The 25,451-nt window shown below is 40.6% G+C and overlaps 1 protein-coding gene across 3 annotated transcripts in view; it reads left to right on the top strand.

The window, feature by feature from the left end:
• Positions 1–25,451, top strand: part of LOC133413895 (astrotactin-2) — a 291,345-nt gene that overhangs the window by 103,730 nt on the left and 162,164 nt on the right. For all 3 annotated transcript variants that reach the window (XM_061698810.1, XM_061698809.1, XM_061698808.1), the window contains exon 4: positions 25,101–25,253. In XM_061698810.1, the coding sequence (XP_061554794.1) occupies positions 25,101–25,253 (153 nt within the window). The remainder of the gene's footprint in view (positions 1–25,100; positions 25,254–25,451) is intronic.

The following is a 25,451-nucleotide window of genomic DNA, read 5'->3' as shown; positions in this document are numbered from 1 at the left end:
GCACTATCAAATCTGATATTGTTGCTTTAGGATAATAGGATTCATATATAATGACATGTTAGTCACCCTTGGTTTTCATTTGCATGAACTGAACACAAGAGATCATGTAAGGCTTTCAACAATGCAAAACAAGTTTTTTAAATCACATTTAAAAATCCAAGCATTGAATAAATCCTTTGTGTGCCGCCTTTACCGGAAAATGTCTTTAAGTAAGCCTTTTGTGTTTGGCAATTTCTCAGCTGCATGCACCACATGCACAGATTCGCAGCACTAATTGACAAGTGCAATTTGCCGGTTTGGTGATGAAGTGCTGCCTCCACAAGTGAAAATAAAATTTCTGATTTTATCTCGCCGAAATGGGGCTCGTTTTTTCTCTTCATACTCAGGTCTGCATAGGTGCAAGTTGTTGCCTGCCTCATCACAACACCCTAGCTCTGCTCCCCGTCATGATGGTGCTGAAAGCCCTACACTGCACAAGAGGGAGGCGGGATCAACAGTGGCTCATTTGAATGAGACAATCCAGCCCCGGCAAAACAGGCACATTTCAGCAAGGTTAGAAAGAGGGTGACAAATGTTCTGTAATTATTGATCCTTCGTAATGACATTTTTATCATATATTTTGAGCTGATCTTTTTATGACCTAAGTAATGGAAAGCTGTGTGTGGGGAGAAAGCGCATTCATTTTAGTCACCCATGACCTTGGTTTAAAAAAGTTAAATTCACGTTTCATTCACAAGCAAAATACTTCAATTTCACATAAAGATCTTAGGGATTCCCCCCCCCCCAAAAAAAAACAAAAACAAAAAAAAAACTATTAGAATAAAACACTGGACAAGATTATTAAGGGCAAAATTATCTAAAACTCTTCTACAAATTAGTCCACAATGCCAAACAACTTAGGCTTTGGGTTGATAAATTCAGAATCTTGAATGAAACATTCCCTTGAGGAGCCACTCTCCAATAATAAAACAACTTAAAGGCTGGTCATTAACTCAAGTCCAGCTCCAGGCGAACTGGTAACATTATTTGGCATCATCTTCTATTCATTAAATGTATCAGCCTGCAAATACTTTACCTTTTCAAATAGATGGTTGCCACTTAAACAACACACAGGAGCTGTAAGAAACTTTACTATTGTCACGTTTTCAGCGGTACAGTTCAGTACACTACACTCTGATTTGGTTCGGCTGGTTTAAACCCTGAGTAGGTGGGACGCAAATGGTGTGACAGCATAGCTGTAGCTCTCGGCTGTGAATTTAACAAAGAAGAAAAATGTGACACCAAACAGTCCTGATAGTGGACATGTCTTTAAATCCTGTCTTCATTGTGTCTCATGGTATTCTGTGGGGTAAGGCGCCAAGCTTGGAGGTCTTAGAAAACAAGGCTCCATCTTTTTTAAAAAAACAACTAATGAAAATTGGTTTAAAAAAGCTACTCACTTAATTAGACAAACAAATCAGCATGGTCTTACAGTCGTGCAGCAAGTCCAAACGTATAGCAAATTTTGCTATTACTTTTCAATGTAAAATAAAATATTTTGAACGACGGTATCTCTGGTTTCACTATTCAAATGTATTTTAAGATAGATAATGACCACAGAGGCTGCAGTACTGATTGCACGTTTGAGGTATTTGGATCCAATGGTCTCAAAGTTCCTCAATGTGACTTCCTTTTTACACCGTTTAAACAGGGTAATTTATGTGAGAGCTCCTATTTTTCGGACACTTTCTAATTTAAGTCCATCCAGGATCCCCTATGCACAATTTGGCATTTTATGAGAGACGGAACACAAAGCTTTTTAATGTGATGCCTCTGCTTTGATATCTGCACTCTGCGTATAGGGCGTGACATTTGAGTAAGGGGGCAATTAACTTGCGTCCCGGCGGCTGATCTACACCGCACGGCAACCCAGACGGAAGCCTTTAAATACCACGCTGCCTTTTTTCTGTCACTCCTGACAGCGAACCCACGTTCATTTCAACCCAATGATATTATTTTAAAGGATTAAAGCACTGGCTCAAGGGGCTTTTGATTATTTTATTTTAACACCTCCAAAAATTGTACACAGACTTAGATCCATGTGATTTGGGCATGGGTGTCAGAGATGACTGAATTAGGTAGTTGAAAAAACCATCCATCCATCCATCCATTTTCTGAGCCGCTTCTCCTCACTAGGGTCGCGGGCGTGATGGAGCCTATCCCAGCTTTCATCGGGCAGGAGGCGGGGTACACCCTGAACTGGTTGCCAGCCAATCGCAGGGCACATACAAACAAACATCCATTCGCACGCACAGTCACACCTATGGGCAATTTAGAGACTTCAATTAATGCACGTTTTTGGGATGTGGGAGGAAACCGGAGTGCCCGGAGAAAACCCAAGCAGGCACAGGGAGAACATGCAAACTCCACACAGGCGGGGCCGAGGATTGAACCCGGTTCCTCAGAACTGCGAGGCTGACGCTCTAACCAGTCGGCCACCGTACCTTGAAAAAGCCAAACACTTGAAAATATTGATGTGTCACAACCAGTTATCACCGTCACACCTCTGGCATCCTCACACAGCCCATCTCATGCTCAGCTTTCTCCTGAAAGCCGAATATACCACACAGCGATCATGTGCCTGGAGTCACTGGGTTTAACGGTAGCTTTGGGATTCGGGGCTTGTGACGAAGCAAATGTTTAGAGGCCTTTAAGCCCTCTGCAACTAGTATTCATCCATGCAGCTATAATTAAAACACATCTGTTTATCTTCAAATTACCCCAAAGTGGTTTTACACTTCAAAACGGGAAGCTGTGAAAACAATGCCACATCAAAGAAATCATCCAGACTGAGATTTATGTACATGCATGCGGCTGTGAAAGAAATTAACTGTAATCCAGAAGAGACTGATGGTAGCAAAGAAAAATATCCGTGCGTCCTCAAATCTTACAATATAATGAGACGAATTTGCTCAAGCAATGAGCGACCAGAAGTGGTTCACGCCACTCATAGGGTATGGACTCGACACACCCGGAACCTTGCTGACCTCGTACTAGAAATAGTACCTTGCTTTTGAAATTGAAAATGTACTGTAAAGGTACTCTGCAGTTAAAAAGGGGGATTTGTGACTCACAAAGAGGCAACCAAGGTTGACACCATGGACACTTCAGCAAGCTTGGTGGGAGAGAACAGAAACTGTTTGTAAAATGGCAGTTGTAACATTCAGCTCCATACTCAATCGAGAAAATCCTTTGCTGATCTAGTTTTCATCAAATCAGTTTGTTCAGTTCTGATAAAACTGCCATGCCATCCATTTAAGCTTTGTGGGTTTGCATAAGTGTATTCTTTTTTGCTCAAAGCATGTTGGTAGAATGTCCACCAAGAAATGCAATGGGAGTTTTCTTTGCCTCAACAGCACAGGTGTCAAACTCAAGGCCCGGGGGCCAAATCCGGCCCACCACATCATTTTATGTGGACCGCGAAAACAAATAATTTGCATCAACTTCAATGATTCTTGCTAAAATCTCTACCAAAATTTTAAATTGTCATATGTAATAAATAATGACATCTGTGATATTGCAAGCATTGTTTTTCCGTTACCAAACCCCTTTTTACAGTAAATTGATAGGGGTGGGAGGGTTTGACAGTAACCCTGTTTAACGTTAAAGGGCGATGGAATCCAATGCCCTGTCTCGCAACATCCTTTGTATTTCACAAGAACCAACTGCACGTCAAACATTTGAGGAGTAAACATCAATGTGCCCTAAATCGGAAGTTGGATCATAAAATGAAACAAGAGATAAACAAAGCAACTTTACTCATCACTAAATGTAAACTACTCATTCTACTCATGTGAAAATAGATATACATATAATGTTTTCATTATAATATGTTCATTTTCATTATTTCACATCCTTTTCAAGGTGACTTAGCAGCGGTGTATTGACAATCCATCACTGAATACTATGATGAAGCGAAACGAAAGATTTACTGTATATGGTTTCACAGTCATAACGGCCCGTACCAACAATGTGGCCCATGGTAAAAATGAGTTTACAGTATTGCGATATTGTAAATATGTTCTTATTTGGAGAGAAACATGCTTTTTCCCCCCATGAATGCAATCAAATATACTTCCTCTACAGTCGACCCTTACAACTAGAACACAATCCATTCCAGAAGGAAATAAATTGAATAATACACATTGTAATTTTTGTTAATTAAACTCTAAAATACTCTGGTGACCAATTCAGGGTCTTGTAAAAACCTTCACCCAAAGTCACCTGGGATAGGCTCCAGCTCACCTGCAACCATGTCATTAGCATTCAAGTTAATTCATGAAAACTACTGAATTCCAAGTCGAGTTTCAAGGGTCCATTACAATTCAGAAAAAAATATTTGTTACTCCAGCAGTAAACTGTAAAAAAACAACAACTTAATAATAACCACTCAATCTGATCCCCCTTTAGAATGACTAATATTAATTTTGTACAACAATACCGAAGCAGCATGAGTTTACCTTCCTCAATGACAGTGTTTGTTTTCTCCCGTCGACGTTGCGTCTTTGCCACTTATTTACGAGGAATGAAAGCGGTGGCGGCAGCATCCAAGGTCACATTATCATCCTGATGAAGGTGAAAGCAAAATTAACTCAAGGCTCCCGGCGATAACCGTTAACTACGTCTTGTCTCTGGACTGACGGCCGCTACACTCTGCTGAACTTTTAATCAGTTATGATCAAGTAAGCACTCATTGCCCGCTGCTCGGTAGCGTTTTTAAATGAATTCTGAGATAAGAAAAAAAAGAAAAATTAAGCTGAGCCTCAAGGTGACATTCAGTGACAGCATTGTGATTGTATTACTGATGTATTGTTCTTTTAATTGATATACACAGTCATACACAAATCTCATGAACACAATCTTTTCTACATTCACTTTAACATGCTTCATTCCTGTTCATGATGATAATACATAGAGAACTACCTGAATCAAAAGTATACTTCAATGCACTCCATGACTTTGGTAGGTCTCTTCTTTTCATGGCAGATAGTCTAATAAATTTGTTAAGAATGCTGTCTTCTCTTATTCTTCTCCTTTTGCCTTGGTGAGGCTGATTCTTTTTTTTTTTGTACGAGTCTCAAAAAATTGCCAAAACCATACCTGTAAGGCTTTCTGAAATGAAATGCTACAGAGAACACCAATATGACGTTTGACTTGCATATAGTTTTGGAGACAATTTATTTAGGTCAAAGTCTGATTTTCTTTTCCTGAGAAAAAAAAACTGCATCATTACTTTAATCGCAAACTTTGCTTCCCCAAATCTATTAGTTTAGGCATCAGAACAATAAAAACATGTTTTTGCTAATATTCTATTCTTTTTTTGTAGCATTATGTATTGGTACTTTTTTTTCAACAAGAGACACCAAATACCTTTATGAAAGGCAACCTAAAGTAGTGGTCACAATAAATAATGTGCTCATCCACATAACATAGTTTGATTATGTAAATATGGACAAAGCCTCTGAGACTGAAATAAAAGATGAAGTCCACACACAGCTAGATCACTTGCTCGTGCACTTGCGTTTTAAATACAACACGCCCCTTTGTGCCCACTCAACACAAGAGTTCACATTTCCCTGCTGAATTCAAGAAATGCTGCATTTCCTTCCTGTCTGTCCTGAGGGCAAAATTTAAAAAGATAATACAAGTTCATTGAGTGGGCAACAGAAAAAAAGTTTAGATTATTATTGTGCCATTAAGCTGCACAAATTATATCCATCCATCCATCCATTTTCTGTACGGCTTATCCTCACGCGGGTCGCGGCCGTGCTGGACCCTATCCCAGCTGTCTTGGGGCGAGAGGCGGGGTACACCCTGAACTGGTCGCCAGCCAATCCCAGGGCACATGTAAACAAACAACCATTTGCACTCACAGTCACACCTACGGGCAATTTAGAGTCTTCAATCAATCTACCATGCATGTTTTTGGGATGTGGGAGGAAACCGGAGTACCCGGAGAAGACCCACACAGGCATGGGAGAACAGTCAAACGTCACAAAGGGGGGGCCGGGATTTGAACCCCGATCCTCAGGACTGTGAGACAGATTTGCTAAACAGTCGTTCACCGTGCCGCCCACAAATGATATATTTTTTGTTTATTCATTTCACATGGTCAGCAAGATCAGCTCAGCATACTTAAGATAACTCAGACCAAGACATAATCAAATGTATTGGCAGTATGAAAAATGAGCTAGAAAATGAAAAAGGCTCAGATCAAAACTTTCATTTTTAGTCAGTCACAAAAAAAACTTTTTTGTGTTCTCGTTTTTCCGCTCTAGTGTGAAAATCAACTGTATGAGTTTCATCAATTCCTCGTGTCGCGCTGTGTTCTCTGGAAGCTGTGACGGAGAGTGAAATGAACAAACCCCCTCAAGCATAGTAGAGCATCTAATGCGGTCATTTAGACGAGAAAGGATGGGAATAATTTAAGGGTAAATCAAGAGCAAGCTGCCAGGAAGTCCAGGTATCGTGCTGAGAAATGAAGACTTGATAGTAATCCGATCCAACGTCAGATGTACCTTTGTCAGGACAAACAAAAATAGAAAAATAAAAACCCCTTCCAAGACAAATGGGTTCACTACAGATCAATATATTTGAGCTGTATGGAACAGCCTTCTTTTTTTGAGGTTGTTTTGAACAGTGGCTTCCGCTCCTCCCCCACAAAATGATCTTTAAAAGAGCAATAGTGAAGTTATCAGACAGCGTATATTGGGTTCCGATAAGAACGGAATTAATTTTGGACAAAGAATATGTCGGAATTTAACGCCTGCGTGACTTCCGGTTTTGTTCGATTTACGTTTAACGTTATAACCAACTTATGATGTGGGTGGGAAGTGAGAATATGCTGGTAGTAATGCGAGGCTGGGAATTTCTATGACTGTTGTTATAATCCAATTATACACCAGTTTGTACCTAGGAACAGCACATTGCACTTACATTGCGTAGAACATAATTTAGACAGGAAGGTCAGTCTTCTAGATGGCTGGGCCAGATAGCCGAACAGGTGTATTTGACGAAAAAGGAGGGAAGAAAAAAAGAAGGCAAAAACGGAGAAAAAGCAAGGGTAGGGTGGCCAAATCACCTTAGTGACGGTGTTCGTCACAGACTCAGAGAAGACTTGCGTCACACTTCCTTCTGGACTGATCTTTTGTCCGCAAGCTAACCCACACGCACCAAAGCGTGGTTTCGGGGAGCGGCAGAGTCCTTCAGCCCTCTGAGAAGGTTGACCTCGTGGTGAGAGGCGGGATTCCCTGGCTGTGCACCAGTTTGTTCGGCAGGTTGGGGAAACAAGAGTGAGCCTGGAAAACGAGTGTTAGATATATCTTAGTAGTTATCATTTATTTGCTTAGCTTGCATTAGTATTTTGCATTAGTAGCCTGCATTAGTATTATGGACAATATTTAGATAGAAAGATGTCTCGCCTTCAAGAAGATGACTCAGCAACATTTGATGGAAGGGCGCCTTGACCAAGGACGTGATCGGATGTGGTCGGGGACGGGACAGGTGTCGTCTGGTCCTATGTTTTGTGTTGTGTCTTAATGCTTAGAATATTATGTCTTGTAGAACTCTCCTATTTTCAAATAAATGTAGGAGCGACGGGGGAGATTGTTTAGAGCGTGTTGAGAGGCTGTAACCTGAACAATCTCCCATGCGCCCTCCTCATGAGTAAAATGACCAACGTCTTCATTCCTTTTGTGTTTATTCATTATAATGTTTGGTGAGATAAATCCAACAACGAGCGAGCCCAGAACAAAGGGGCTTCGGCAGTTTATGCACAGGAGAGAGAGGGGCTGGCCCAGGGACCAAAAGGGAGACAAACCGCTCATCTTAGTATTAATTTTCATTTTAGGATTATTGGTGGTTTTAAACCAGTGAAAATAAAAAGATTAATTCATTAATTCCCAGATCCTGCATTGTCACGCACACCCTAGTTAATTTATGCAATGAGTGTTTAAATTTTATGTGGTGGCTGAGAGCACTTAATAGTCGTGATGTGACATTTGTGTTGTGTGAGGTGAAACATCTCATCTGATTCAGTTGACAAACAGATTTGACATCAGACCTGTGGCAAACAATCATTCATGACATTGGTGTCATTGTTTATACTGGGAGCATTCACGCAAAGTTCGTAAAATATCAAACAGACATTCAAATTCGCTGAAATCTGTGGCACAGCTCACGGCTGGCAGTAACTCTCCACCGCCACCGGGTGTCCAGAGGGCCTTTCATGCATTTCAAATGAGAAAATGGTTCTTTGAACTTTAGTTTGGATTTGCTTTGTACAGCGGATTTTCCAAAGTTTTGGTCAGTATGTTGGTTCTGCGCACCAAGGGGGTCTTTGATGACTGGAAGCCTAGATTTCCAGAGGAGCTGTTAATTAATTTAAGGACCGGTTGACATAAACCAGGTTTCTTGTTACCGTCTGGCTCAGCGGGGCAGTAGGCAGGAATGCAGAACTATCAGATGTTGGGGGTTGCTGGTGCCATTTTGTTGATCACGTTGTCCACTACATATCCCTCCTTCGTCGGCTTGATCCAGCTCGATGGTGGGTCTCGGCAACGTCTCCTCGGAAGGTGACCCAGGGTGGCAGGTACACACAACAATGCAGTTACCAAAGTACGACACTGGTGCATAATATTCCCCCCCTTTCGGCCATAACAGTTGTCTATGGCAACTTCTTACTCAAGGTGTGCCTATATGTGAATATAGATGTCATTGTAGGTATAGATGTGTGTGGAGAGACATATATGTATATATAGGTTGGGATGGTAGTGAGAACACTAATTCTGGGCAGGGGAGAAGCTAAGGGTAAACGTTGACTAGGTGTAGAGTTCTCAGTAAAATCCATCCACCCATCCATTTTCTGTACCGCTTATCCTCATTATTCAGGGTCGCGGGTGAGCTGGAGCCTATTCCAGCTATCTCTAGGCGGGAGGCGGGGTACACACTGAACTGGTCGCCAGCCAATCGCTGGGCACATATAAACAAAAAACATTTGCACTCACAGTTACACCTACAGGCAATTTAGAGTCTTCAATTAACCTACCCTGCATGTTTTCTGGATGTGGGAGGAAACCGGAGTGCCCGGAGAAAACCCACGGAGGCACGGAGAAAACATGCAAACTCCAAACAGGCAAGGCCGGGATATGAACCCCGGTTCTCAGAACTGTGAGGCTGATGTGCTAACCAGTCGGCCACCGTGCCAGAATTCTCAGTAAAAATAAAAAATAAAATTAAAAAAAGGAGAAACTCCACAAGGCTCTAAAGAAGAAAATGAAAAAGAGGATAAAGCAAGCTTCAATTTAGCACACTTTAGTTTCGTTCTTTGACATTTGTTGACTAAGTGAGGCTGATGTGATCAGCAGCTCAGCTTAATTATGCCATGCTTGGCAAAGTATATTTCGTATTCTCCCTCGTTCATTCATCCGAATGCAATATTATGATGCAACAACTTAACAATTAGTCTTGCACTTCACAAATTCAACATTTATGGCAGGTAGGCAAGAAGAAAGCCATTGTTGGGGTGGGACAAATGACACAAGGTAGCCTTTTTGCAGTTTGCCAGAAAACGTGGCACAGCAAATGTGGAAGATCATGTTCTGGTGAAAGGAGACCAAATTTAAAGTTGTGAAAACCTATTGGAATTGGCAAAAAAACATTCATATTCAGAGTATGCATGTGTATGTGTTTGAATGTCCCAGTCAAAGTACAGACCTAAACTCCATCAGAATATACGGCGAGAGCAGAGTCTTCAATTAACATAGCATGCATGTTTTTGGGATGTGGGAGGAAACCAGAGTGCCCGGAGAAAACCCACACAGGCATGGGGAGAAGATACAAACTCCACACAGGCAGGGGGCCGAGGATTGAACCCCGGTCCTCAGAACTGTGAGGCTGACGCTCTAACCAGTCTCCCACAGTGCCGCCAAGGCAACAGTATGAAAACAAATACAAATAAAAAAAAAGTTCCAAGTCATTGACACGAGAAACGATGCTGGAATATGATAATGAGGTACAACAAATTGGTGACGAGACACAATGAGACGAGACTAAATACACGAGGTAATCAGGAATGACAGGGCACATGTGTGGGAGAGCACAATTAGGAACAGGTGAACACAAGACGGGGCCAAGGCAGGACACACACACACACACAGACACGCACACAAACGACATATATAGCATTTACTGTATGTTGATTACATTTAATACAAATGGTAAATGCAGGCAGAGTTAAGCGATCAACAGCCCAGCTGCTGCATTCAAAGTATTTAAACTTTACTTACATGCTTCCCTAACATGTAAACATCACATTCACGCACCATCATTTTTTTTAAATAAAGTATGCTCGGCAGATAATTCATAAATGTTTTTGTTTTTTTTCCCATTGGTCGACATGCGAATCCATGGAGACTGATGTTGCCTCGCAGTGTATTAAATTAACTTAATTGTCTCTGGATGTGATAAATAATCTTGGGTATGTGATAAATTGGCACCGCATTGTAATTATATTTGCATAATGTCTCTGCGCTCCATTTCCGCTGCAACATGCTCTGGAAAGTTCCCCAGTAACAACATTTCTTGTTGACTTTGGAATCTTTCACACGCCCACCAAGCCATATTTCACTCCCTCAGGCAATGTTATTTTATAGAGCTCAAAGGACTCCAAAGAAATTAATACACAAACAATGAATACCATCTTATTATTTTACATGGACTGGAAAATATTTGTAAAATCTTTACATAGGCAAAAGAGACAGTGTAGTCGACTACTATAGTTACCTGCAAACTACTCGGTTAGTGTTTCCACCTTTTACATTATATTAGTGGTTAGCTTCTTCTTACTTTTTGTGACAGTTGATGTTAAATACTGTATATAATAATGAGTGATGGTTTTCCAAAAGGATCTTTATACTTTGTGTTGAATTTTTTAATATATACTATAGTGTTAATTTGATGTCACATGTTTTATAAAGATGTCAGATTGACTATGTTTGATTTCAAAATAATAGTAAGCAATTTTGGCGATATGAAACAATGTATATCAAATGATAGTGGCCTTTAAGTGAGACATTGAAAACCTTTTGGTGACCTGCTTTTGGATCAAGAACTATAGCATACTTCACACACCTTTTTCATGCAAATGAGCGAATGTCTCCTCTCCATCTTATGCTGGCAGGAAAAAAATGGACTGCCCATAAAGACAATACAAGCTTCTTTTTTTTTTTTCCTTTTAGGCAGTACTTCATATACTACACTGTGTGTATGTGGCACATGGTCACATCACCAAATGCAAAAAAATCCCCCTGTCCCAACACCTGACCTCACACGCAACGTTATCGAGCAATCAAGTGGAGTATGTGGTGCTTATCAGAAGCTAACACTGTTCGCAGATGCTAATCTGAATAGTCACAAAATGCAATGCAGCTCTGCTTACCCTGTGACTTTGACATGATCCCAGGGGCATCACACCTGTAGGGGATGTGGGTGTTTCTGCATGACATTGCCACTGCATGATGGCATTCAAAGACATTCAAAGACATTGAAAGTGACTCGGAATCTTTAACCAGGCAAGCTGTTCATGTCAAATCATACAAATTTCTTAAATCATAGCCATGAATGCACACAACATTGTGCCAGTGACCACATCATGGTTTACTGGAATGCTAATCAGCATTAAAGATATTGTCTCTAAATAATTGAAGATTATCTTTAAAGTCCCACTAAAGTCATGTTCGTGCTTTGTTTCTAAACACAATAAATATGTTTGAAAGTAAGTGTTGAAAACATGCAAAGACGGAGAACAATTTACTTCTAAATTGTTTTGCTACATCTAAAACTTTTTCACCATCTGAACTGGATGGATTTTATGGGGGTGGATAAAATCAAGCCCTGTGATAAAAGAGGGCTGGGGGATATCGTTTCTGGCATGTTAGACCGCTCCACTACGGAGTGGCCTGCTGCTATCGGCTAGGCTAGTACGCATTAGCTGCTAGTAGGTTTGTGGACTGGCGTTGGCTCCGTCCAATACCCCACAGCCTTGCTTTATGCGTCACGCATAGATCCACACATCAGAGAGACTTAAGGAAAGGTTAACTTTTTTTTACATTTAGCTAGTGAACTAGTGAGCTAAGGAGCTCGCTTGACCGTGTCGGGGTCATTTAATACGTTAGCACCTCGCTCGGAGTTGTTGTGTGTGGGTCCCCGCATAACAGAAACACGGGAATGTTAACTGTTCATTAACCATAACCAAAGCGGCACACATTATTCAATCTGCAGGTGACTACAGAGACTTGAGCACACAGCATACAAGTGAATGTCTCCAGCTCTTTCAGCCCACACAGTCCAGCAGCTTGAGGGCGGCCATTATTTTTTATAATTTCAAAGCATTATTTTACGTTTGTTTGTTTTTTTTCTTTCAAATTTGGCAAGCTTTTTAAAAAACACTGTTGTCTGTGGCGTGTCAACTTTAGAATAAAATGTTTGGGACACTTTAATGGGACTTTAATACTACACAGGGAACATGTTTACAATATGTAGTAAGTCTCCACACCATCTGTGGGACTGACGATGTGTTGCTGTTTTGGCTAACTACATTCAAATGGGCTCAGCAGTGTTTGGCTGTCACGCACGGAAGACCTCCTAGTCACTGGGCTTTGCTCAGCATACTGCCCACATCTGCATACGGTACGTATGAGAACGGCACGTGTCCATTCAATCCCTTTAACTTTTAAAATTGCAGTTTTACAAAGGCCATCAAAATTGCATGCCCATTTACTGTAAGACTGAACATTTATGGTTTATGCTTGACTGCTTTCCCTTCAACCACTGGCATCAGCAAAATACCTCCCTCCACACCAAAATTGACTTTAATTTATTAACTGGCTTACCCAAAGGGGCTCTGATTAAACATGAGGTATGTAACACTAAAGACATGCATAGTCAATAAAGCATAAGGTTATTTTTTTTAAAATGGATACGAACCATATTATTACAAAAACAATATTTCCATGTCAGTCTTTTTCAGGAAATCGTCCAAAGTTCAAAACTGTGACACATCAACATGAGTCTTCCTTGAATAAAATCGAACTCAATCAAATGAAAACATAGGTTATGAAATAAGACGCATACCATGTGCTGCCATAAAACACCAACACAAATATGGTGGACATGGAGCACAAAAAATGTACATTTAACCTGAAAAACACACAATTGGAATATAAAAATGTGTTTTAATACTTACGTTACTTTTCTGTCGTGTACACAATTCTACATGTTCTGTGAAAACACCATAAAAAAAATAATTTTTTTATAATTTATCATGGGCAGCAGTTGCTTTAGTGGTGAGCATGTCTGCCTCACAATTCTGAGGCTCTGTGTTCGGATCTCAGCTCTGCATGTTCTCCCCGTGCTTGCGTGGCTTCTCTCCGGGTACTATGGAAACCTTCCACTTTCCAAAAACATGCTTGTTAGGTTAATAGAATTTGTGAGTGAGCATGACTCTTGATCTACTGTATACTGTATGTGTGCCCTGTGACGGACTGGCGACCAGTCTAGGGTTTTTCCCGCCTCTTGCCCAAAGTCAGCTGGGATAAGCTTCATTTACCAGTAATGAGGAACAGAACTATAGAAGCCTGATATGAGCCGGATGCATCATTGTTGTATTGTTTACCGTCAAGATGACAATTTACATGTTTGTTGTCACTGTGTATGACTCATACGAAAAAACGGGCAAGTCATGGCTCATTTATTTGAGCGCCTCATTTTCTAGCCATAACAAGCCACAATCCTTTATACCAACAACAAAAAATTACAAATACAATAAAACGAGAACAAAAAAAAACAAAAAAAAAGACATTCCAAACCCATAAATCCAATGAAACATCTTGGATGATTAGCTTGTATTTCAAGTGTTAGCTCCTCTAGTGGGTCATTCTGTGTTGGCCTTCATCACACTCATGGTCTAATGAGCTGCGATAATTTGTGTTTATCACTTTGAAGATTCTGCCTGTCTTCGGCTGCCTTAAGCGTGTAGGGACACATCCATATTTTATTGTGGCCTCATGCAAAGAGAAGCTAGCGAAAGACAGCACCGGATCCATGTGACATGGACAGCGGGGAGACCCTTAAGACATCCAAGTGAAGGCACGAGCCGGCAGACAGAGGCTACATGTCAACTTGACACGGGACGCTGTAATTGAATGCTTTGCAGCAGCAGCAGAATGACAAAGGCATAAGAGGGTGTCTATATACGGGTACGGAAAGTATTCAGACCCCCTTACATTTTTCACTCTTTGTTATATTGCAGCCATTTCCTAAAATCATTTAAGTTCATTTTCCCCTCATTAATGTACACACAGCACCCCATATTAACAGAAAAAACTGAATTGTTAAAATTTTTGCAGATTTATTAAAAAAAGAAAAACTAAAATATCACACAGCCATAAGTATTCAGACCCTTTGCTGTGACACTCATGTATTTAACTTTGGTGCTGTCCATTTCGTCTGATCATCCTTGAGATGGTTCTACACCTTCATTGGAAGATTATAATGATTGGACTTGATTAGGAAATCCACACACCTTTCTATATAAGACCTTACAGCTCACAATGCATGTCAGAGCAAATGAGAATCATGAGGTCAAAGGAACTGCCTGAAGAGCTCAGAGACAGAATTGTAGCAAGGCACAGATCTGGTCAAGGTTACAAAAATCGTTTTTGCTGCACTTAAGGTTCCTAAGAGCACAGCGGCCTCCATAATCCTTAGATGGAGGACGTTTGGGACGACCAGAACCCTTCCGAGAGCTGGCCGTCCGGCAAAACTGAGGAATCGTGGGAGAAGAGCCTTGGTGAGAGAGTTAAAGAAGAACCCAAAGAGGCTGAGCTCCTGAGAGGCAGTTGGGAGATGGGAGAAAGTTCTAGAAAGTCAACCATTACTGCAGCCCCCAACCAGTCGGGGCTTTATGGCAGAGTGGCCCGACGGCAGCCTCTCCCCAGTGCAAGACACATGAAAGCCTGCATAGATTTTGCTAAAAATACACCTGAAGGACTCCAAGATGGTGAGAAATAAGATTATCTGGTCTGATGAGACCAAGATAGAAATTGTTGGCCTTAATTCTAAGCGGTATGTGTGGAGAAAACAAGGCACTGCTCATCACTTGTCCCATACAGTCCCAACAGTGAAGCATGGTGGTGGCAGCATCATGCTGTGAGCGTGTTTTTCAGCTGCAGGGACAGGACGACTGGTTGCAATCGAAGAAAAGATGAATGCGGCCAAGTACAGGGATATCCTGGACAAAAACCTTCTCCAGAGTGCTCAGGACCTCAGACTGGGCTGAACAAGACAATGACCTTAAGCACGCAGCTAAAATAACGAAGAAGTGGCTTCAGAACAACTCGTGACTGTTCTTGAATGGCCCAGCCAGAGCCCTGACTTAAACCCAATTGAGCATCTCTGGAGAGACCTGAAAATGGCTGTCCACCAACGTTCACCATCCAACCTGACAGAACTGGAGAGGCTCTGCAAGGAGAAATGGCAAAGGATCCAAAATCCAGGTGTGAAAAACTTGCATCATTCCCAAAAAGACTCATGACTGTATTAGCTCAAAAGGGTGCTTCTCCTAAATACTGAGCAAAGGGTCTGAAAAAAATTCAACAATTCAGTTTTTTTTCTGTCAAAATGGGGTGCTGTGTGCACATTAATGAGGAAAGAAAATGAACTTTTATAATTTTAGCAAGTGGCTGCAATATAACAAAGAGTGAACAATTTAAGGGGGTCTGAATACTTTCCTATATATATATATATATCAACTTGTCGCTGTTTTACTCGCTTGTAACTCCTTTCCATTGTCAAAACCAGATCTCAGACAGAATACATTTGCAATAGCTGATCAATTGCTGTTCCAAGCGATCCAATATGGGTGGTGTAAACCACTACTGGTCTTTGCTGGGTATTCAGAAGTATAGGAAGATTTCAACTGAATTGCTGCTTTAGTCGATTCTGTATTTTTCTGCAGCGCTTAGTTATCTTACTCACCTTGGTGTCTTCTTGGGTAAAATATGTCTTCTACAAGAGGCCAACAGCCACATGCAAGAAGTAAATATAGGAGACCCTAGTGCTCTCAGTAATAGAACTGAGCTAGTACAGCAGCAAAACGTCAGAAAACAAGCAATCCATGTGATAAAAAAAAAAAAAAAGAGTCTTTTGAGATTCATTACAAGATTGTGGCAAAAAAAAAACATCTGGATTTAATATTCCCAAGGGCTTGTTGGCTTCAATAATTCTTAAATGGCAGAAATGTTTGGATGGAAAACTTTGGAAAACCATGACTCTTCCTTGAGCTTGCTGCTTGGCTAAACTGAGTATGTGGTGAAGAAGCGCTTTAGATAAACAATTAAGCAAGAAAGTCCAGAAATCCTGTGTGGCAATATGAGGGCGTCCTGTTTTTCCAAATAATGTCCAGAAGTTGAATACAGCAAGTGGACTCTAATGTTACCTAACCTTTCATACTAGATGTTTGAATCGACACAATATGCCATATTTCAATGCAGAAAATATTGCCTTTACTGCTCCACAAAGTACTGTTTGAACACAGTGTCTCTCTGATGTGTGACATGTGAGCACTCGTCACTGTGAAAGATGCATTGGGAGTGGCGGGGTTAGCTGTCTGCACATAAAAGAAGAGGAAGAGAGTGCCAGCATTGGTACAGAACATCCTCTCCATCGTCTTCTTTTTTTTCCCCAGTGGCACCAAAAAGCATTGGGGTGCCTTGGAGCATGTCAGTTTCCAGTTTACAACCCATAAAAATATTAGAAGTAGAGGTCAGCGAGAGAATTCCAGACACAAGTTTTGCTTTGTAGTGCAACATGATTGGGACTGGGCTGTCTGCAGTCCTTTCTTTGTTTGACAGTGTGCAATTTGAAATTTTTTTTGCAAAGACACACGACCCTGGCCTATTCTGTTCTTCCCTACTTCCCTAACCCCTACAGCCCAAGGGAGCTAGATGTGCATGGGCTTCCAGGGTTGCCAACAGTATCTCTTAGGACTCATCTGCAATTTCTGAGTAAATGTCAAGTTGTGGCTATAAAAAGCAAATAAACTATCCATCCATCCATTTTCTTTTTTTTTTTTCTTTCTCCTAACCTCCTCACTAGGGTGGCGGGCATGCTGGAGCCTATCCCAGCTGTCATCGGGCAGGAGGCGGGGTACACTCTGAACTGGTTGCCAGCCAATCACAGGGCACATACAAACAGACAACAATTCGCACTCACATTCACACCTACAGGCAATTTAGAGTCTCCAATTAATGCATGTTTTTGGAATGTGGGAGGAAACCGGAGTGCCCGGAGAAAAGCCACACAGGCACGGGGAGAACATGCAAACTCCACACAGGCGGGATCGGGGATTGAACCCGGGTCCTCAGAAAAGTGAGGCTGACGCTCTAACCAGTCGGCCACCGTACCGCCGCAAATAAACTAACTTGGGAAAATCTAGTACTAATACTAGATCCCTGTGAATCTTTTAAAATTACTTTTCCCATTTTTTGTTTTTAAGAAATACAGTGAAGTAGTAGTTTAAGTAACCTTTTATTATCATTTCGTAAGGGTTAGAGGTAGGATGTTAGTGCTAAGCCTAGGCCATGGGTTTAGGAATAGGGTTTAGGGTTAGGAGTTGAGGCAAGCGTTAGGGTTAGGGTTTAGGATTAGAGGTAGAGTCTGGGGTTTGGCCCAATTCTCCCCACTTTACAGGACTCACTAACCTGATGGTGGGTGATAAATAATTCAAAACTCCACATATATTTTGCAAGGCTGACTGGATTTCCGTGCTTGCGCCAACGCTTGCGCTGTCTCATCTTGACACCGCTTGGCCCTCATCGCTCGTCTCCCGTCTCTTTTAGACACTCCCCATTCATCATGCATCCTTTGTCTTCCCAACAGTTTTGTCTTTGTCTTTGCACCTGTTTCACCGCTTATCCTGCTTTCATGTAGCTGTCACGTCGGGAAGCGGAGGCGTCAATGCTTCCTCAGATTGCTGTACTCGTCTTCTCCTATTGGAACAATGGCATGTCGGATAAATCACATAGGGAATCAAATGCTTTGGTTTGAAACCCGCATTTCATCGTTATTGATCGACTCTGCCATCATTTGCTCTGCAAGCCGTGAAGGAGAGAACAAAAACAAGGCAACACTGATGCAACCTGATTGCTGTACTTGAGTTATGTGCGCATGTGTGAAACGTACGCAACACTAAAAGAAGACATTTGTGAAGATGTAATTTCTCAGGTTCATTTTATCCCCCCACCCAGCAGTTTTTTTTTTTTAATTTTAATTTTTTAAATTAAAACGGCAGGGAACCGATGATCTTCAGAAACCTCCCCCGTCATTTCCCTTGTGGCTACATCCGCTCGCATGAATACAAATGGTGCTCAGCCGCCAGCCAAGGCGGATAAGAACAAGACAAGTATGAATGTAAAGAAGAGTTCCCTTTAAATTGGCATTCAGGCATAAATGACAAGCCGGCATTTCCTTTGATGTTCACTCTGACTTTAAGTGAGCATTTCTACTCCGAGAGTCACATTAGGAAAAAAAAAAACATTTTCATTGGAGGTGGGTAGGATATTTGTATTACTTTTTCTGTATGTTTGTCAGTAATACAGGATTCCTCAAAAGTCACTATATTGTGTGTTATTATTCTTAAAATGATAGAATCACCTTGTGTGGGTCCTCAACAGGACTCATACTCTGGGAATTTGCCCAAATGAGCCCCAATTAGAACCAGGTATCCTTGACAGATGGGCGACACTAAATTAAGAGCCTTTTTTTTTTTTAACCTATGGTATGTAATGTGGATGGCACATGACATCAAATTTTGATAATCAATTGGAGGATTCACCTTGAAAAAGGGCAGTGTTTTGCTTGGGGCCGTTCATTGCTGCTTTGAGTTGTAATTTACATTGTAATCACAGTCATTCAGTTTTGAACCATACAGCACATGCATCAATCACACTCAGATGAGTAAAAACAAGCTTACATACATTCCATAAAAACATTTTCTAAATATAAATTTTATTAGCCAAGATTGTCAGCACTTAGTCCAATTAAAACAATGTGACAGTGATCAGATTTCCTCGTGTGCATCGGTGTGGTCTGAAGCGGATGTGTTGTTTTATAAGGACAATTCTGGCAGGAGATACTCGTAAAAAATATGGCTTTTAAAAGAAGTTTTCATTGTGTTGTGTCTATGTAATTTTAACAGGGCATGCAGAATAACGCATGAAATCACCAGGAAGTTTTTCTCGACAGCTCCTGCTCCTTCGAAGTGTCAGCCTGTAGATGAGTGAATTTAGAGCACTTATATTCCTGATTCTGAGCCACATTGTTAACCGCTTCAACGTGCCCGAGGGTGCAGGGCTTTGTGGGAAACCTTCTGATTGTTACTTCGTCTTTCTGATGTTCAGTGGAGAGGAAATATTCCTCCCTGAGTCAGAGAAAAATAAGGGTCAAGTACTATTAGTGGCGAGTGAAAGAGAGAGAGAGACATGGTCAAAGGTTTCAGTTTCGGGAGACAGAAATTCCTTTCGGCTACATTAGCGATTGAGTAGACTCATTCTCAGAGTCTTGTTCATTATGCTGTTTTGGGGGCAGCTAGTTCATGTGTCTTTTTCTTTTATCAGATGAAGCAAAACTTCCTGGAGCCGTGGATGGGTTTTCTGTGACTATGAAAGCATAGATGTATCAGATGTAAACATAATAACACCTGATTCTTTGTCGTAGCCTTCTTCGATGCCTCTGCTGGTTAACTTCAGAGGTAAATACCTGCTTAAAGTAGCACATATTGGATATTTAAATACAGATGCGAATACTATGGCACCGGTAGTATTTAACAGATATTTAACAGATATTAATAATGCACAAAAAAGGGTATTCTCATGGAGCAGGGTTGTATCATTCACTCTGCTGGAAGGAAGAACCGTGGAAACAATATCCGTCAGTCAGTGACATGTAGGCTGAAATTGGCTCTAGCCCCCCCCCGCAACCCTTCACAGGATAAGCATTATTGATGATTGATGGGCGGATAGACGGGTAGATGGATGAATGGACGGATGCTGGATGAATTGTGTTGGAGCAACAAACCGTAGCATCAGGATAACAAAACAAACTGATAAAATTGGGTCTAAGAAAAATGTCAAAGATTGTTCCTGTTTTGGCATTGCTTTTCTGTACAAACCACCGTACAGAATATAAAAAAAATACTGTATATCATGAAAGGACAGTGTTAAAATAGGTGTTGTTTAAATCCAACTTATACTGTAGCTGTTTGTTTTGCATTGCTCCAAGCAGTACTGTTTAGTAGAAATATATTTTTTTGGGGGGGGGGGGGATTTCCATTTTCAAAAGTTGTAAAGGATCGGAAAATATTCAAAGCAATTTTTTGTTTATGTGTGCTGCTTTTTTTCACGTGACCTTGTCCCTCCGTTTGTTTTAAAAATCAAATGTGGCCCTTACCTTGCATGTAAATGTGAACCCAACAAGGGAGGCACATTGTTTGCAAACCTATCAACAGATCTGGACAAGAGAAAGCAAACTATAAATCAGGAGGATTCAGCTCGGAATCCCTCGAATGGTAGTAAGGGAAGAGTTATGTAAATACTTAAATAGTTTTTGTGATGCAGTGGGGGATGTATTGAGTAACGGATTGCAAAGGCTTTGTAGAAGCTTGTATGCGCACGGTCATATTTTTTGCTGTAGATAAACTACCCAAAACAGTGCCCTCCATTAAGCCTTCTTCCATGATCTGGAAGGCTTTGGATCACTTAGCAACCTGGCACAGGAGTATTCACACAGGGTAGCATGGGTTTCAACAAAGACTTCACATTCACTAAGTGATAATGATGTACATTATGTCTTGAGATAAATGCTGTCTTTGCAGCGATGGGCTTGTTCGGTATGAAGAGCTTCCATGAGCTGAAATCCCTGGTCTAGCAGCCTATAGTCGGGCCGGAAAATAGAGCAAAGATTAATGTGTCCTATGTTTGCACGTGCTCCTCTGTTCCACATGACTAACCCTTGTTTGTAACCCCGGTACCGGTACGCTTGCAGTTCAGTTTACAACATCGCCAGCAGCAAAAAGCTAGTCACTGCCAAGCCATCAAAGTTGTTCTACCACACAAAAAAACTAAAACATCTGCCAGTTTGGAACATTTTTTTTTTTTCTTGAATTCAATTTTTCCCATTAAGCTGGGGAAAGAAACATGCCTCCCCACAGAGTCAACAGAGAAAGACAGGTTTGCTCTAAACATAAACAGCGGCACATTACATAATGGGAGTTGAAATTCATGTTATACTGTCAGATGCATCTTTCGGGCGTTTTATCTGCGAGTGGTAAGGCCTGAATCAATACCAAATTTGTGTTGATGCAACACCATTGTAGTAAGTATACTTTGAAGGTTCGCTGATGCACACTGTTTTGTCTGATGCAAGAAACCAGAATAATCTCTTCACCACAGAGGATGTGAAGAACCAATTGATTACATTTTCAGTGGGTCCTCATTTGAAGTTCAACTTTCTCACATTTCAGATTGATATTTCAGTCAAGAAATAATGTCCGTACAATTCATGTGACCTAGAGGTTGAATGCCACCATCATAGAATGTACTCAGCAGGTACTGAGTTTAAAATTTAATTTTAAATTTTAGCTTTGTTCATTGTCCGTTGTTAATTGTCAATTAAGTGCACAATTGTATAAGTAACTGTTCAAAATAAAACTACCAAACATTAGCCTGCATGACATTCGGTGATAAATTCGATTTGTAGTTCCTTTTCTATCAGAAAAGCAATGCATTCCACTTTCCGTTCTTTTCCGGATTCTTCTTTGACTTTTAGAGCATGTTTTCAAGTTTTCAAGTCAGAATCTGAATTGTTTGACTGTCAAACTGTGCACATTGTAAGGGTCTGCTGTTTGTTGGAAATGGAATACATATATGCCACTGAAGAGTGAGTATTCACCTTGACATCACTGTCATTGGTCATCCACAAAAGTTGAATCAAAGGCAACTGGACTGGTTGTTGAGGTATTTTATCTCCAAATTTTTTTTTGAAATGTTTAGCTCCCATGAAAATTATGATTATCACTTTATTATTTTACTTAACAATCTTAATGCATACCACACAGTTTTTATGTTGCTAGGGAACTGCTCCAATTGGTTTTATTTCTCGTACCTACATTTGCAGTACAATAGGATAGATATTAACCTTCCTGGTCATATCCTTCGTTAAATGACAATTGACATTTTTCAATCCTGTATAATTAACGAATGCAATACATTAAATATGTCAAAGTCTGAAGAGTTTGTTTGTAATAATTGCCATTAAATGAATGTCTGGTTTAAATGAGTTATGTAACAGTGTCACAGTGGGACAATTTACCCGCTTTACCTCCCCCTTTCCTTTGCCTTTTTATACTTATTTGAATGCTTGATTGTGATCCAAATTGTATCACCAGTATTCCCGGAGAGAACCCTCTTTTGTCAGATATACAAATCCAAAAATGCTGATGATAGCTGAGGGGGGTTGGCAAAGAGTTGATGAGTGATGTTGTTTTGAATGTGCAAATGTAAAACACTCAGCACACAGTTTAAATTAGACTGAAGTTGGGTTGTTGGTTACTATAATTATTTGCCTTTTTTTAAAGAGAGTTTTAAAATATAGGTGTACAAACACATTTTAGGAGTCATATAAAACAACATTCCCATCCATTTTCCATTTTCAACACCGCTTATCCTGGTTAGGGTCGCGGGACGCTGGAGCCTATCCCAGCTGACTTTGGGCAAAAGGCGGACTACACCCTGAACTGGTCGCCAGTCAGTCACAGGGCACATATAGACACAGACAACCATTCACATTCACACGGTCACTGAGTGGGAACCGAACCCACACTGCCTGCACCAAAGTCAGGCAAGTGTACCACTACACCATCAGTGACTCAACATTCCCATTATATTAAATAATTACGACCTTTTTTTTCATAATTTAGAACAGTTCCCTGGTATCTTCACTTGCATTTGTCAGATTGTTTTCAGAATCGAAATCAACGCCAAGTATTAAGAATTACATCAGAATCCAGACCAATTTTTGCCTCTCTGAAATTAGCCTGTTTTGAAGAGGCGGTCCTTTCTCATGGAAATGAGAAATGAGACACTCCATATATTAAAACTCCCCTTTTATTTGTATTTTAAACATTAAGTCATGGATGGCGGAAAACTTCTTGCAGCTCAACCAGGAAAAAAAAGATTAGGTTATCAGTCCTTAAGCACTGACAGAAATAAATAATAATTTTAATTTTAATGATCTAGGTGAGGTCTTTGACTCAGACTTGTCGTTTTAACATCCAAATCACAAGGAATGTTTTTTTACCATCTCAAAATCATTCCCAAAGTGCATCCATTTCTCTTTAAAGCCAACAGAGACACTAATTTGTGCTTTTATTACTAGTAGAATTGATGATTGTAATGCTCTTCTTTCTGGTCTTCCGAAAGCACGCCCGCGACCATAGTGAGGAGAAGCGGCTCAGAAAATGGATGAATGGATGGATGGATGGATGCTTTTATTTATTTGGTTTTCTCGCTTTAGCTGCCTTCTTTCAGTGCGCATACACTAATGTGTGAGATAATCTGTGTGTGTGTGCGTATGCGTGTGTGTGTATATGTCATTAGGCTTTGTTTTGTTTTACTTGTTTTTATTGTTTAAAGAACTTTGTGCTACATTTTAATGAAAAGCGCTATATAAATAGTCTGATGGATTGATCGATTAATATGTTGTAGAGAGTGGACAGAGTGTTCAATGTTTGCAGAGTGACCAGTCACCAGAGGGGCGCACATTGAGTTTCTGTAATGCTACCCTGGACCACATGAATTTGTATGAAATCATGTATCTGTATATATGTGTGACAAAAATAATACAATTAAGTTTCATTTTATATCTGTTTAAAATCAGGCAGTGTGTTTGTGGACACCCTGTATTTTCACCTGTGGAGGCATCACCAAGCCAAGAACCACATTACATATCTTCCTGGAACATAACCATCGACACAATGTTGTGGAGCGAATGGTATGTCAGAGTTTACTGCAATACTAATCACTGGAAAAGACAATGCCTCCTCATAACGTAAGATTTTCTTTAATTCTGAGCAAGAAGCCCATTCACAATGTAAATGTCCACTCGTCTATTCATCTGTTCAACTCTTTACCTAGATGTTTGAATAGAAACAATATGCCATCTTTCAATGGAGAGAATATTGCCTTTACTGCTCCACAAATGGGTGGCAACAGTTGTGTGTTGATGTTAGTCTATGAACTGAGGTAATTGTAGTTAGTACCATTTTTTCATACTTGAAAAGAATGTGTTTATTTGACGGTGGCAATAATTTCATTGGATAACGCACCCGACAGATAATTGGAAAACATCACTATTAGTGGCCACACTATTTGAGGGTTTATTGTATCTTATTAATACTTCCCGTGTCATGTAAGGCCATGAAACGCATAAAGAATACCTGCATGAAGTGCAATGTCGTCATGCCTTTTTGGATGCCGAACACCACAAACGTCTCACCATTATTCTTGGTAAGATCAGTGCAGTATGGCAGTTGACTTTTATACCCTTCCTTTTTATCTTTTCTATTTTAAAGGAAAGTGAGCAGAGGTGATTTTATTCTCTCACACTCTCAACTATACAGTCACTTTGCCCAAAGCAAAGTTTTCTGGAGTCATCAATCAGAATGACTGAGACTGAGCCACAACAGGAACCGTTGAGGCAATATTGAATTGACGGAATCCTTTGAAAACTAGATTTTTTTTATGTTTTTTTTTTTTTTTTTTAATTGTGGGGGCTATTGGTCGTGATGCATATGATGCGCCCATTCCTAATATCTCCTAAAACAAGTTATTTTCATGATGTCCCAGAACTTCAGGAGTATTCCCACCCTTTTTTTTAAAACATATTTTCACTGGTGCTAAGTGTTACGATGCAGCTGACGTTTTCACTCTTGCCATTCTTTGTTGCAGCCATTGACCCGAACAGGGAGGTGGTGGAAGATTTGATGCAGCGGTTCCAGGCCAGCTTCCGTGTTCCCAAAACTCCACCAGACATCTCTCGCTACCAGCACGTCATCCACAGCTCATCTACTGGCCGCCGGAGGGTCCCCAGCCACAACAGAGGTAGGACATGAAGTTATCAAATGTGTTCTTCAGTTTTCTTCAAGGTTTTGTGTACTGCAGTTCATTGTTAATTAATGTCACTTGGAACAAGGACAAAACAAACGGTAATCTGCACAGGAGAATAGCTAACATACTTAGCATTTGAGTGGGCAGGGGAACAGGCGGCATTGCAAGGATATGATGTGTAGGGGGGTGGGC

The sequence above is a fragment of the Phycodurus eques genome, chromosome 15 (genome assembly GCF_024500275.1).
Source record: "Phycodurus eques isolate BA_2022a chromosome 15, UOR_Pequ_1.1, whole genome shotgun sequence".
In the NCBI taxonomy this organism is placed as follows: domain Eukaryota; kingdom Metazoa; phylum Chordata; class Actinopteri; order Syngnathiformes; family Syngnathidae; genus Phycodurus; species Phycodurus eques.
The sequence above is the reverse complement of the archived record's forward strand: the minus strand, read 5'-3'. Positions and strand labels throughout refer to the sequence as shown.